Raw genomic sequence first — 14914 nt, 5'->3', positions numbered from 1 at the left:
GCTTACTTAATATAGCCACTACATATCAAACAGGAAATGCTATGAAATGTGAGTGTTTATGCATTTGTCTTGTGAAAATGCATATCTAGAGCTTGTGTTTAGGGTTCATTTGTGCCATTGCTTGGCATTTCCTTTGATTCAAGTCATTTCGTTGTATTGGGTGAGATTTGGCAAGTTTTGGACTTGAATTTGAGCTTGGAGTTGAAAATCCCCGAAGGGGTTATTTTTGGACACAGGGATGTACCCGCGGGCGGAACGACGGGCAGAGCCCTACCCGCCGCCCACCCGCAGGTACATGGCCACGTGAGTAGTGTACCCGCGGGCGGAACCACGGGTAGGGGCCTACCCGTGGGTCCACCCGCGGGGAACACAGTGGTGTTGAGATGGGATTTGTTCCCCGTGATTCTTTTGACTCGGTATTTGGTCTTTTGACTTCCCTATGTTCTTTTGTGGAACTATTTGAGTGTCTTCTTGATGTTTCGTATGTCTAGAACTATATGGTAGGTATCCATGTAGGACTTTGGTGTCTTGAATCGTGCTAAGTGTTCAACATTGTGTTTCGTTGAACCGTGATGTGTCTTGTGTGTTCCTCGGAACTATCTTTGGTTTCCCCGTTGATAAGCATGATAGTTTGGTGTTTAAATGCTAGCATGTGTGTTGTTTGTACCTTCCAATTGGTTGATGATAACTTGTGTTATTCATCGTTGTTGTTGTTGGACTGTGATCCATTCCTTGATTGAGTATGTTTCATACCTTCGTTGTAATCCGTTAATTGATTCATGTTGAGGTGTGGTGTGTGGGGCTTTACCTGGATTGCATGATTAGTGGTATGGGACACTAGTCACCAAGGTATTGCAGCGGTCCTCGTGGTGGCCGTGACGTGATTATGGAGTTGTGGCCTGAGTGATGGGTCCACGTATTTCTTGGGAAGGCATGTGTTGCCGTGTGTGTGTACGGTACCTCGTGTACTATGAAATTGGTGGTCTCGTTGGTGGTCGTTGGTGGGGGACGACGGTCCCGGTGGGAAAAGGTTGGACTAAGAAGTACAGGGGTCCTGGAGGTAATGGTTGGAAAGAAGAAACAAGGTTGGGGGTAGCCATAAGGTTGGAACAGGGCATAAGGCAGGCATACCAACTCGTGATGGGTGATGTCGCGAGGGCTATTGTAGCCAGTGTTGCGTGTTCTTCTCTTGTGACGTGTGTAGTCACGGAGGCATGTGTTGCCTTGGCATGTGTTGCCGGGTGTGTAAGTCTTATTTCCTTTGCGTTGTGCATGTCGGGTTTTAATCTATTGAGTGATGATGGATCATGCCTTGACTCTTTTGTGAGTCGTGTTGTTCTTGTGGTCTTGGGATGTGTTCCCGTGTTGTTCGTTGAGAGTCTTGAGTCTTGTGTTGGCTATTACTCTTGGTTTTACACTTATATATATGTATTCCATTTCGAAAATGGTTTTACAGCTTATACCTTACTTATGTATGTTATTTCACATGTATTGGTAGGTTACCAGCATTATTCGCTGACCGGGCGTCGTCCCATGTTTATCTTTGTGATCTTTCAGGTGATGTCTAGACGAGCGCGATGTCTAGTACCCAATAGTGTAGCTCCTTTCGTTTGTCTACGGCCTGTGAGCCGGTTTAGCTTTAGACTATGAGTTTTTGGATAGTTGTATACCATGCAGATTTGGCCGTAGCGTTTATCGTGTTGATAAGCGTGGCATAACACCCCTGTTTCGGATTTTATGTTATCCAGTTACCCTTTTATCTTCCGCTGTGCTAGTGTTTTGTTATGGTATCTGCATGCGTTAAGGCTTTTATTATAGCTTGTTTTGAGGGGGTGTTACACTAGCCACCCTACATCCATGTATAGAGCCTGCCTTCTGAGCTTTCTGCAACAACAAAGATAGACCTTCCGCACAAATAATAAATAAATAAGGAGAGAGGCGATCTCCCTGTCTGAGACCACGAGTGGGTGTTATTCGACCACTTGTGACACCATTCACAAGAATATTATATTTGACAGTGGTTACACAAAGCATAATTAATTTGACCCGTCGTTCATCAAAACCCATAACCATCAACATCCTCTGCAAGAACTACCACTCCATTCTATCATAGGCCTTTGCCATATCTAACTTTAAAGCACCCCATCCTGTGGCCCCACATTGTTTCCTATTCAAAAAATGGCCGACCTCCGCAGCTAAAAGAATATTATCTATGATAAGTCTACCAGGAATAAAAGCACTCTGAGATTCTGAGATCAAATCCCCCATGAATGGTTTCATCCTATTAGTTATCATTTTAGCCATAATTCTGTATAAAACATTCCCCAGAGCTATTAGCCTCATATCAGCCACCGTTTCAGGCACAGTTTTTTTCGGGATTAAAATCACATTCGTATCATTTAAACCATTAGGGAACGAAGCAGTATTTAAAAAGTTCAAAACAAAAGCTGACACATCACCCCCAACAACATCCCAAAAGTGCTGATAAAAATCCGGATTCATTCCATCCGGCCCGGTGCTTTATCAAGAAACATAGAAAACAGAGCAGTTTTGACTTCCTCGGACACAAAAGGGCGTAATAAAGTAATATTTTGTTCATGAGACACCCGAGGGGAAAAATTATCAAATAAGGGGTCTTCACACACAGAAATTCCAGAGGCAAAGATAGTTTTAAAATAATCTAAGACTACCCAATTCATAGCCTCACCCTCCACCCATATGCCAGCATCATTCATAATTCTAGAGACATAGTTCTTTTTCTTACGAGCAGAAGCATACCTGTGATAGAACCGAGTGTTGGCATCTGCACCACAAAGCCAATGTTGCTTGGCTCGCTATTTCCAGAACACATCCTCCTGGGCCTCTAACTGACTCAATTGATCCTCCAATCGTTGGAATTCGGCCAATGTAGCCGGATCCCTATGATTTCTGAGCTCCTCTGGCCTCTTGCGAAGCTGTTTCATTTTATCACCAAACGATTCCCACACTACTGCTGACAATTCAGCAACCCCTGAGACCTCCCGCCCTGCCAAGCAGTTTCAACTACCTCCCTACAGCCGTCATCATGGAGCTAGGCCATTTCGAACTTAAAACCCCTCGGTCCCCCACCCCTCTGCATGCATGATGCATTAATGTTGAGGAAGAGAGCCGAGTGATCTAAATTACGCGTTAGAATATTCTCAACCAAAGCACCACCATTCATATCACACCAACCAGGTGTAGCCAAGATCTTGTCCAATCGTTCCTCTATCCATCCATCCGTCCCCTGACTCTTTTCCCAAGTGAACTGGTGGCCCCTCATCGGCAACTGTAATAAACCACAACCATCCGGTCTCCCCAAAGCCGCGTAGGAGACTATTCGGATGTGGATTCTCCCCCCCCCCCCCCCCCTCTCCCCCCTCTTCTCATGTTGAAACAGAAGGTCATTAAAATCCCTCACCACTACCCATGGGAGGACGGATCTGCCACTCAACACCTGTAAAGGTTCCCACTACTCCCTCTTCTATGTCTCTCCGGAAAGCCGTAAAAACCTGTCATACGCCACACCAGACCACTCGCATGGCTTACCTCCACATCCACATAGTTTTTCGAGTAACTTAATAATCACGCAGTGTTATTCTTTTTCCAAAACAGAGCTATTACACCACTCAGACCCGTACTATCAATGTAAAACATACCTTCAAAACCAAGACGAACTTGGAGATGTTCATCATGCACACGTCCCACCTTGATTTCCATTAAAAACACAAACTCGGGCTTCTTACGGGACACCAGGTCCTCCACTTCCCGAACTGTTCGTAGATTGCCCAAGCCACGACAGTTCCAGCTTAAGGTACTCATGATGACGGGCGGGTCTGGGAGCCAAAACCCGCCGTAAACAAGTTTTTTGGAACATCGGTCATAGTAACGTCTTCCCCTTGCCTTTCCGTCCTCCCACCTCCACACGGTAGCTCCTCATGCCTTCTCTTCGCAACCGCCATCACCGGGTTATCGTCGTCAACATCCACGTCCGCCGCTACTGCCATACCAGCAGCCGGTGCAGCTCCGGTCACTCTTTCCACCGCCACAACCCGCGGTTGACCTTCCGGCAATAGCAACCAACTCTCCCCTACCGCCCTAGGTCCACGCCGAAAACCAGCGCGCATCTCCGCAGAGTACGGGTAGTCCTCGACAGATAACGTAGGCTCTCACGCTTGCAAACATAATATGTAGAGATGGCCAAGCTTGCCAAAAAAGAAGCAAAAGTTATGCAAATGTTCATACTTGAAACCTACCCAACATGTCGATTTATCCCGCTTCATAAACCTCATTCTCCGGCGTATGGGTTTGTTAACCGGAATTGCAACTCGAATACGGTAAAACGCCTTCCACGGGGCACCCACGAACCTGTCATCCACCTAAATGAACGAACCTAAGGTGTTTCCAATCTGCTCCAATATTTTATCCGACGTGTATCCCATCGGCAAGTCATGGACTTGTACCCACATGTCAAGAGTATCCAAAGGTACATCGCCCGACAACATCCCGTCCGTAAGTTGTCGCCAAACCAATGTGGCATTGTCATACGCCCATGGACCCTCCTCCATCACACGCTCTATGTCAGTTTTATGGTGAAAAACAAACATGAGAAGCCGGGGCTGGACTTCCGTAACCTGCATGCCTTTGATCGGTTGCCAAACTGATGCCAAAACCTGGCTCATGAACTCTATCTTCACCATCTTTCGTGTCAAGAATCGGCCAACGAGCCGCCATGTTTCCACGATGCTGGTTGCGCCTGCCCCTACCTCGTCCGCAGTAGGCTCGAAGGTAAAGTCGTCTTCCTCCAACGCCATATCCGCCCAGCGCTCCGTTATGGCCACAACATTGGCCTCCACTCGCGTCGTCGACATAACGGGATTCGTAGAAGCAAAGAGATCGAAGATGTCTGCACAGTTGCGTAGGTGATGCCGAAAATCTGCTGGAGGGAACCCTAGAAACCCTAGAGAGAGAATTTTGTTATTGTTGTGTACACTCCTTTAGTTCCCATGTTTTAATTAATTCCAATTTAGCTAGGTCATATATATTGCTGAATATGACTATCAAACGTATAGTAAGTGTGGTGTTATTTTGAAAGGAAGGCTAAATTTGTAGAGACTAGTACAAAGAGAAGCATTATTGTTATTGCCAATTGCCAATGTGATGTATAAACCACACTGTTTATATATATATTAGATACATAAAAATGTATATTATTAACCAATAAAAGATCTGACATATATAGAATAATAAAATCTTCCCTTACTAGGGGAAAGTTTATAAATGCATGTGTCACATCCTATAAGCTAATAGAACTATTAAAAATAAACTTTTAACCAATCATATTAGCTATTATTAAAGTTTATATGCTATGAGCTAGAATTCTATTCAATCTAAATCTTCTTTATCCATAATTAAATTTGGTTGCCCAATTCATTTCGAAAGTCTTTTATTTTTTAAACTAATTAAAAACTCTTTTATACTCGCTAGTTCTGTGGTTAAAAATAAATAAAAAATAGTGGGAGGTGTTTAAATAGATTCTTTAACGAATTAAAAAACTTTTAAGAAATAATTAGAGTATTTTAGTAGTAGAAGTCTTTAAGTTTGTCTTAACGAGATTTTGTAGTAGTGAGATAAAACGTGAGTATGTACGTGCAAATGTTAAGTTCAACATAAATGTAAAGAGAGTAGGGTAGAGAGAGATTGAGTAAAGATTTTTATAATGATTCAAGTTAACTCTACTTCACTCTTCTCCTTAACACAGGAGGTTTCACTAGTACCAGTTGAATACAAGTATTTTGAAGGTTGTGTTAAAGTGGTGGAATGGAGTATGTGTGAGAGGGTATCCTCACACCGGATATCGTCTTAAGGAGTGGACCGGAAGAGTGCTGAATAGTATGTGGTTAAGCACAAAAGTGTAGAGTGTTTGGAAGCTAGTTCGAAGGTGGGTCGACGGGGCAACCGGGGCAGAGTTAGTCGCCATTATGACGTCCATGGCGTCGGTTGGCGAAGAGGATGGCGGTGGGAGCATGTTGTCGGCGGTGGCGGAAGGTGTAACCGAGGGGGCGGCCAAAGACAGAGAGAATAGTTTCGAGGTTGGGGTGATTGGAATTCATAGGGAGGTGTATGGGAGTGACTGCGAGAAAGACGGTGGTTGTTATGCAAGAGAGGGAATAGGAACGATCATTGACTAGGGAAGGGGAAGGTGATATTTAAGCTTTCAAAATCCAGGGTTTCTAAGTCCTTTGTGGGCCTAGGCCTGGTGGATTGAGTCTTACTTCTTTTAATCACTTGTTAGTAATTAATAGAAGTGTGGGACTTATGATGGAATATATTAGATTAGGCCTGGCTCATGTGTTCAGGGGGAGGCCCAATGATAGAAGGATGGGTTTGCAGACCGGCCTGCATGCATAGAGGATGGTCGCATGCGGTCTGCATACAAAGGATGGTTGCATGTAGCCCGCACGCACAGAGGATAGTCGCATGCAAGGTGACGCGATGGCGTCTACAGCGTGCGTAGGCGTACGGGGGGTGGCGGCTGCGGCATGCATGGGCGTACGCAGGGTGGCGGTTGCGGCGTGCATGGGCGTACATGAGGTGGCGGTTGCGGCGTGAATGGGCGTACGTGGGGTGGCGGCTAATGTATGTGCATGGAGGCAGGGCAGCGGTGGTTGCATGCAGGGGTCACGGGAAATGCGGGAGCGCACGTCCAAGGACCATCATGGGTGCACGAAGCAGCGTGGATAGCGCGGAAGACGGGGGGAGGAAAATGGGCACGCAAGACGCAATCGGGGTGCGCGATGGGGGCTAGCACGTGTGTGGTGTAGAAGGAGGAATACCGGTACCCCACATGTGGCTGGCCCAGAGGGGTGCCCTCCTAGTATATAATGGGAGGGGGTGTCACGATCCGTTTGAGGTGTGGAAATAAGACGAAAGAGACTGGATAGCTGGGTGGTGGAAGCCTTTCTCTCTCTACTGGTTGGTCCTAAGTTCGACTCCAAGTATCGGTATTAGCTTGTACTTATTCGCTGCCTAGTAATCTAATTTCGTTGCATGTCTTCTACGCTGCGTTGTTCTGGGCCTGGTGTTGGGCTTGCACATACGTTCATCCTTGATAGGGCCACACGCTTGTTTTAGTTGCATACTCCCTTCTGATCAATTCGCGTTGTATGGACCCCGCTTTCATTAAAACCATCAATAGAATAATAAACTCTTCCCTTACTAGGGAAAGTTTATAAATGCATGTGTCACATCCTATAAGCTAATAGAACTATTAAAAATAAACTTTTAACCAATCATATTAGCTATTATTAAAGTTTATATCCTATGAGCTAGAATTCTATTCCATCTAAATCTTTTTTTATCCATAATTAAATTTTGTTGCCCAATTCATTTCGAAACTCTTTTATTTTTGAAACGATTTTAAAAACTCTTTTATACTCGTTGGTTCTGAGGTTAAAAAATAAATAAATAAATAATAGTGGGAGGTGTTTAAATAGATTCTTTAACGAATTAAAAAACTTTTAAGAAATAATTAGAGTATTTTAGTAGTAGAAGTCTTTAAGTTTGTCTTAATGAGATTTTGTAGTAGTGAGATAAAACGTGAGTATGTAAGTGCAAATTTTAAGTTCAACATAAATGTAAAGGGAGTAGGGCAGAGAGAGATTGAGTGAAGATTTTTATAATGATTCAAGTTAATTCTACTCCACTCTTCTCCTTAACATAGGAGGTTTCACTAGTACCAATTGAATACAAGTAAATTGAAGGTTGTGTTAAAGTGGTGGAATTGAGTATGTGTGAGAGAGTATCCTCACACCGGATATCATTTCAAGGAGTGGACCGGAAGAGTGCTGAATAGTATGTGGTTAAGCACAAAAGTGTAGTGTTTGGAAGCTAGTTTGAGAGTGAGTTGCAAGATATCAAGGAACAACTATGTGTAAACTGAAATCGTAAAACAATTAACTAAGAGAATTAACAAGCAATAAAATTAAGGGTTTGGACTAGGTCATTTAAGTGTAGATGATATAGTATATCCTTGGTTAGAGCTAATGTAACGCATTGACAACGGAACTAGGGAGATGGCTACAGTGGTAGCATCCCCTGGAATGCTTAGGTTGTTAACCTTGGGCTTTAACATTTAATGCTTGTGCTCCTATTTCTATCTCTTAAGTATCTAATTTATACTAGGCTCAATTGATAGAATTTGGGGGTGTTACACAGGGTGCCTGTAGTGCTCAAATGATGATGTCCCAGTAAGAAGCAAGGCATCCTATTTATAGCAAAATCCCTTGCAATTGCACTGTACACATGTACGTCCCTAGATTCACTCTCCCTCCATCCTCCATGTGTCCCACGTCTATGCACCATTGTGTTGTAACACAACACACCACTCCTACCGACACACCATCATATCGCAACACTGCACCGCCCCCACCCCCCACGCCGCACCACCCCCGGGAGGCGGACGTGGGTGAGGCGATGGGTACCACGCCTGGGGCGCGAGGCACGGGGCACGCCTCAACTGACAAGGGTCAGCGCCCTAGCCGGCGGAGCCGTGCAGCCAGCCGATCACAGCTGGCGACACCCCCTCCCCCTTTGCCGCACCGTCGCGTCGCGCCACCCCCCGAAATGGGGGCGCGATTGGGCGCCGGGAGCCCACGCCGGCGGGAGCCAACGCCCTGTGGCGAACCTCACGCCCACCTATCAATGGCCGGGCAGTACTCCCCTTCTAGGTTGGCCCATCATCCCTTGCTTGACTCTCCTCTTTCCTTGACCCAAATCTAGCCCAATAACAAAATCACAATAAATCTTAGCATATAACTCGTATCCCCATCAATATCAATATCTAAAATCTAAAATTATAACAATATAATCCTAAATACATGTATATTACGGAGTAATAAAAAATTTAATTGACACTAAAATTAGCCACTACCATTATCCACTACGCCACCACCCTAAAGATGTGGCCGCTATTAAAATGTGAGTAACCGTGTGATGTTGCTCAAGTGCAATTCACTCCATAGAACTCATGAAGCGGTGGTTAACACGTCATGGCACGCGCGGGCATCCTCGCGTGGAGAGAACCTTTTTAATTATTTTGTTCTGGCGGCATCACTTCACCACTACTCCAAAATTCCTGTACCCGACGCCTCTCCCACTCCCTCTTCCTCTTTCTGGACCTCAACACTGCGTCCCCTCCTCTGAATATATATAAATGACACGCAACCGCATTCTATCATTTCGAACTTCAATCCCCTCCGCCGAAACAGAAAGCGCGAGTTTTCTCTCTGTCTCTGCAGCGGTACGGTTTCCTCGAAGATCAGAAATGGTAACTTGCAGCAACGCCGCCCTTCCGAGCTACAGTTGCTCCTCGCCTGCCGATGATCGCCGATTCTCTAAGCAAGTTTACGATAACGTTCACGGAAACATCTATCTCGATCCTGTACGCTTCTCCAAACTCCGTTTTTATGCTTTTTTTGCATGCCTGTGACCGCGTATTATGTTTTGAATTCCTGCTTCTTCTTTTTTTTTTTTTTAATGTTTGAACTGTTGAAAGTTAGGAGCAGTTGATAATTCGAGGTTTTCGGTTTTGTTTCTGAGCTTTCGATTTCGGTTGGAGATTGCACTGCCGTATACGAAATGAGAAGTGTGAATAGGAGGAGGATTTTAGTCATTTTATGATCATGCATGCCTGCCTAGCTTGTACGCGACTTTGTATGAATTTTAGACGTAAATCTATGCTTTAAGTTATGATTTTCTGAGAAAGTCAAAGGAGATCTAATGATTGTTTAAATTAATTCTATTTGTGAAGTGATTAGAGTGAAGATATTTGAAAATACAGAACACTCGGTTGATTGTATTTTGTATGTTTTTTTGTTTAAATTCCTCCTTGGGGAATGATCAGTGAAAACGACTAGATATGTAAACGAATATTAATCTTTAGATGTTTAAATTTTAGTTGCACATTTTTTATAAACATTTACTTGCACGTGTGTTGAGTGAAGCTTGCTTCTGTCCTCGAAATTGTTTTACAGAATATTCTATTTAGCTTCTGTTCTGATTATATTTTATTGGAAGTCAACAATATTATATATAATGAGAATATATTGCTTTCAATTAAGTTGTCTCTTAAAGTACAGGTTTTGTTTCACTTAATGCTCGGAGGAATTCAAAAAAAAAAAAATGCTCATGTGTAATTAAACAAAAGTTGTCTCAATTGCCAAAAAAAAATAGAGAAGAGCTACCAGCTGCAAGCATACATTCTGTTACTTTGATCTAAAATTTTTGCAGTTTTAGTGCTTATGAATTTATGGTTTCCACTAATTGCAGCTTTCTCTGAAGTTTGTGGATACAGAACAGTTTCAGAGGCAAGTTTAATCATTCTGGAATTCTCTTCCTTAGTTCCTTTTGCACTTTGCAGTATGCAACAGTTTTTGTTTTCTTTTTCTGTTTGTAGTAACATTTTTTCTCTTGTTGTAGTACAGGCTTCGGGATTTGAAGCAACTTGGTGCGTTGTCAATTTTTATCTTTAAATTTCTGCAATTCTAAATCCTGGAAGATGTGAGCTTTAAAATGAAAATATTTCTAGCTTTAAGTAAAATTGCTCACACAGTGCTTATGTGATTGAGTTATCGCTAATGTACAAATACTGTCCATCCTGAAATTCATTCAATCTAAACATACGCCTTAACTGGAAAAGGATATTGCTCTTTAATTTTCCAAATATATGTGAGTCTTCTGCTTGATGCCACTATGGTAATTTATTTAAGAAGCTATTTGATTCTGTTTTGTGATGAGTATCTGTTCCATGTGCTACAATAATGTCTTCTGTCAAGAAGTTCATGGCGTTATTTATTCCATTATATGCGCTGTTTTATGTGTCACAATACTATGTGACCAAGTCAGCTTCATCTTTGTGTGTAGGCCTTACTTACTTTGTTTACCCGGGGGCTGTGCACTCTCGCTTTGAGCATTCACTTGGTGTCTATTGGCTGGCTAGTGATGCTATAAACAGACTTAAAGCCAGTCAAGTGAGATTATATTCATGGTTTGCTATTATTCTAAGCATGTGGTCGCATAGACCATTCTTAGTGCATGCTTGTTGTCCTTGTAGGGTTCAGAGCTTGGCATTGATGCATTTGATGTTCAGACAGTGAAACTTGCTGGTAAATCCATTTACTGGCCTTCAAACAATTTTTCTTCAACTAAATTCTTCTAATGTTTTTCTTGATTGTATCTAGGATTACTGCATGATGTCGGTCATGGGCCATTCAGCCACACGTTTGAGCGTGAATTTCTTCCTCGAGTTCTTAATGGCATCAAATGGTATTTCTACAGTGTTCCCTAAAACAAATTGGGTTGTCTCCATACATAAGACAAACAAAGATTTTATCTAAGAGCGAATTCTCTAACCATTTAAACTGCTTTGTTATTTTATGTATACATTTCTTCACTTTTTTCTATATAACAAGTATTCTTTGATCTATATCCATCATCCATGGAAACATACTATTTTCTTATCTCAATGTAGTCATCTTAATTAACTCTTATTATAAATGAAATTTATCAAGGTCCCATGAAGATATGTCTTTGAAGATGATAGACTACATTGTTGATAAACATACCATTGACATTGATTCTGAGAAGCATAAGAAAGTGAAGGTTTGTTTGTCAATTATATTTCCTCTCTCTTGCTTTATCTGCTCTTCATTTGTTTTTGGTACTCTTACCTCTTTTTTGTTTTGTTTTGCGTCTTTTTTTTTTTTCATTGAGTTCCATCTCTTTGTTGTCTTTTGTATAGCAACTGGACTCTGGGGCACTTGTTTTGGAGTCTGTTTTTTTTTTTTTTTTTTTTCTTTTATTATTTTTGTTTCCCTTTTAGATTTAATCTTGATTGCTTTATGATAGAGAACCATGGTATTTACCTTCTCATTGCATCATCATGTATGTCTTGTTACCAATGCAGGAAATGATAATTGCTTCTGAGAGTGATCAATCTAATGTAAGTAATTGCCATGGGCCATATATTGAATAAAAAACATTTTTACCACTTTGTAAATAATCTACAGTATGTTCTAACCCACTTTTCGGTCTTTTCCTACACAGAGCTTGAAAGAAAAGCAATTCTTGTATGATATTGTTGCTAATGGGCGCAATGGCATAGATGTTGACAAGTAACAATCTGCTTATGACTTTCTTTTGATGTGACTTCACACTCGTAATAATTCTTGAAGAGTTACAGGTCATTAATGTTCTTTCAGATTTGATTATATAGCCCGTGACTCTCGAGCTTGTGGTCTTGGTTGCAATTTCCAGTTTGAAAGGTGTAAAATTTGTACCCTTGCCCTACTTCTATCAAGATTGCTGAAATACTTAATGAGGGCCTTGAATTTTCTTACCTATAAGAATGAAATACTATTTGAATTTAATTTCAATCAATTTATACCCTTAAGAAGCAATCCTAAAGAGCTGTTACCCTGCTCATTCAGAATTTTCGACACAATGAGGGTTATGGACAATGAGATATGCTACCGTGCAAAGGAATGTTAGTACTTGCTTCTATTCCCTCACCTGAATAGGACAATCCCTTTATTGCCACTGGTTTTCATTTTAGGGTCTTTTTAAAAAAATAATAATAAATAATAATAATTTGATCATTTTGCTCAGATCTTACTATCCACAAGCTATTTTATTCACGGGCTGATTTGCATCGAACAGTTTATATGCATGCAAAAGTGAAGGTGATTCATAATTCATTAATAATTTTTTTCCAATTTGGACAGATTGCTACTTATATGCTCTAACCATTTAATTCTTTATTTGTTGGTTCCTTTTTCAGGCTATTGAACTGATGATTGTTGATGCCCTGCTCAAGGCAAATAATTATCTTAAAATCACATCCTATATTGATGAACCATCTCAATACTGGCAGGTTGGATTTGCCTATTACTTGTCTTAATCCATTCACTTTGTTGAATATCTATCTTAAATGGTCTCTTAATGCCTGCATATTACAGTTAGATGACACAATAGTGAAAACTATTGAAACCAGTTCTTGTCAAGAACTGAAGGAATCCAGAGATCTCATCCTTAGAATTCGAAGAAGGGACTTGTACCAGGTGCAGATAAAAGTCGTTGACCAGTGGTTCTATTATCACTTCTTCAGTCTCTAAATACTGTTTCAAGCTAACTATAAGGCAAGTCCTGAAGTATTTTTAAAATGTTCAATAGTTCTGTAATGAGTTTGCTGTACCAAAGGAGAAGCTGGAGCATTTCAGAAATGTCACTTCTCAAGATATAATTTGTTCCCAGGTCTGCAACATTCACTTGCTATGGTGTCTATAGTTTGTGCCAATTGCCATCAGTGCAGTCTCTAATGGACCTTTCTCTATCATGCAGAACTCTGATGGAAGTGCACCTATGCTAAAGGAGGAAGATATCGTTGTAACTAATGTCAAAATTGATTTGACTCGCGGAAGAAAAAATCCGCTTGAATGGTAGGTACAGTAGGAAGATCATATCTAGGATATATTTACTATGCTGCACTCTCATAACCAGTGATTGTCTCATACTGCCATCTAAATCATACTCTTTCTATTCTGTTCTTTTCATGATCTCCCATTTCTCCGATCCAGCATCAAATTTTTCAAGGTATCTCAATTTCCTTCCTCATCTGTGTTATCTGGTTTTCTTAGGTGTTTCTTTTTGCCTTTATAATGCAACTTCTGATTAGATTTGCCTCCTGATATTAGTATGGGCCAGAAGAGTTTGTTTACATTTTTACCTAGGAAGGTTGAGCATTAGTTATTGTTTAGAAATTAGAATAGGTTGTACCTTGTTCAAAGAAGGTAAGAATACTAAAGACCCCTTACCTTCAGTATCAAACCCCAATGATGAAATTAGGATATTCTAAGCTCTATTTGGTGCTTAATAAGTAGCTTAGCTGATTTATACAGTTGTAATTGTAAATATAATACGAAGTATAATGTTTGCAGGTGGAGCTGCTTATATATGTCTAATAAATGCCACACGGATTTAATGTTTGTTCTTTTCAGGATTTTGAAAGTAACGAGAAGTTCCACATCAAAGATGATCGTGTCAGTCACTTGCTTCCAGCATTTTATCAGGACATGATCGTTCGAGTTTACTCCAAAAAGCCTGATCTGGTCCATGCGAACATTTCCTTTTTTCCCCTTTTCTTACGAAGTAAAATAGAGAAGCTAAATCATTTTTTACCACCTTTCTCTAATTTTTGATAAAATCATACACAGGTGGGAGCTGTGTCGGAGGCCTTCGAGAACTTTCAGCTCAAAACATATGGGACAAAAACCCAAGTGCATGCTACGCCTGATAAGAAGAAACGCCCAAGGTATATATAGTCATGACCTGGTGGGGCTTATATTTTCAGGAACATAGACATGCACCAAATCAGATAACACTAATCCTCAGTCTCACTATTAGATGTTTAAAAGAACGTAGGTGTACAATTAATTGTACTGTATATATTTGTCCCCCGGTCCGTCTTTAGTTGTAATCATGGTAGTTGTTGATCTGACTGACGCTCTTCTAATACAGATTAATGTTTTTCACTTTATATAAACACTTGGAAGTGTTAGGTGCCTTTTTTTCAACTTTGACTATTGTTCAGAATACCGCAATGCATGATTTGGTTTTTGTACTAAGCTTTTTAACTATTTGCAAACATTCAATTTCCCTCTTAAATTGGTGAAAAAATCAATTTTCCTCTTAAATTGGTGAAATTTAAAAATAAAAATAAAAATAAAAAATCGTATATGTTAGTGGTAAACAATAGAAGGAAATAATGTATGGTTCAGAATACAAGACAGCAGAAGAGTATATTTGATCAGAGATTGAATTTTGAAAATCACAATAGAAT

At 41.0% G+C, this 14914-nt stretch overlaps 1 protein-coding gene across 1 annotated transcript; it reads left to right on the top strand.

Moving 5' to 3' along the window:
• Positions 1-9149: 9149 nt before the first annotated feature.
• On the top strand, positions 9150-14617 carry LOC109166743 (deoxynucleoside triphosphate triphosphohydrolase SAMHD1 homolog). Its single transcript, XM_019315636.1, has 19 exons — positions 9150-9460; positions 10348-10385; positions 10503-10525; positions 10942-11048; positions 11132-11183; positions 11259-11343; positions 11589-11679; positions 11984-12019; positions 12124-12191; positions 12279-12341; positions 12507-12562; positions 12685-12758; positions 12857-12949; positions 13035-13136; positions 13249-13329; positions 13417-13514; positions 13653-13668; positions 14073-14183; positions 14289-14617. Exons 1-19 carry the CDS (start codon positions 9233-9235, stop codon positions 14394-14396), a joined length of 1530 nt encoding a protein of 509 aa, XP_019171181.1. The 5' UTR covers positions 9150-9232; the 3' UTR covers positions 14397-14617.
• The last annotated feature ends 297 nt before the right edge of the window (positions 14618-14914 follow it).

The sequence above is a fragment of the Ipomoea nil genome, unplaced genomic scaffold, assembly GCF_001879475.1.
Source record: "Ipomoea nil cultivar Tokyo-kokei standard unplaced genomic scaffold, Asagao_1.1 scaffold3105, whole genome shotgun sequence".
Lineage (NCBI taxonomy): Eukaryota > Viridiplantae > Streptophyta > Magnoliopsida > Solanales > Convolvulaceae > Ipomoea > Ipomoea nil.
The sequence above is the reverse complement of the archived record's forward strand: the minus strand, read 5'-3'. Positions and strand labels throughout refer to the sequence as shown.

Bases quoted from the DNA above. Each gene is read 5' to 3' on its own strand.
- LOC109166743 (XM_019315636.1), top strand. From the start codon at position 9,233: ATGACACGCAACCGCATTCTATCATTTCGAACTTCAATCCCCTCCGCC. The intron at 12,563-12,684 runs GTTAGTACTTGC...CATTTTGCTCAG, and splicing joins ATGCTACCGTGCAAAGGAAT to ATCTTACTATCCACAAGCTA. The intron at 12,950-13,034 runs GTTGGATTTGCC...TGCATATTACAG, and splicing joins AACCATCTCAATACTGGCAG to TTAGATGACACAATAGTGAA.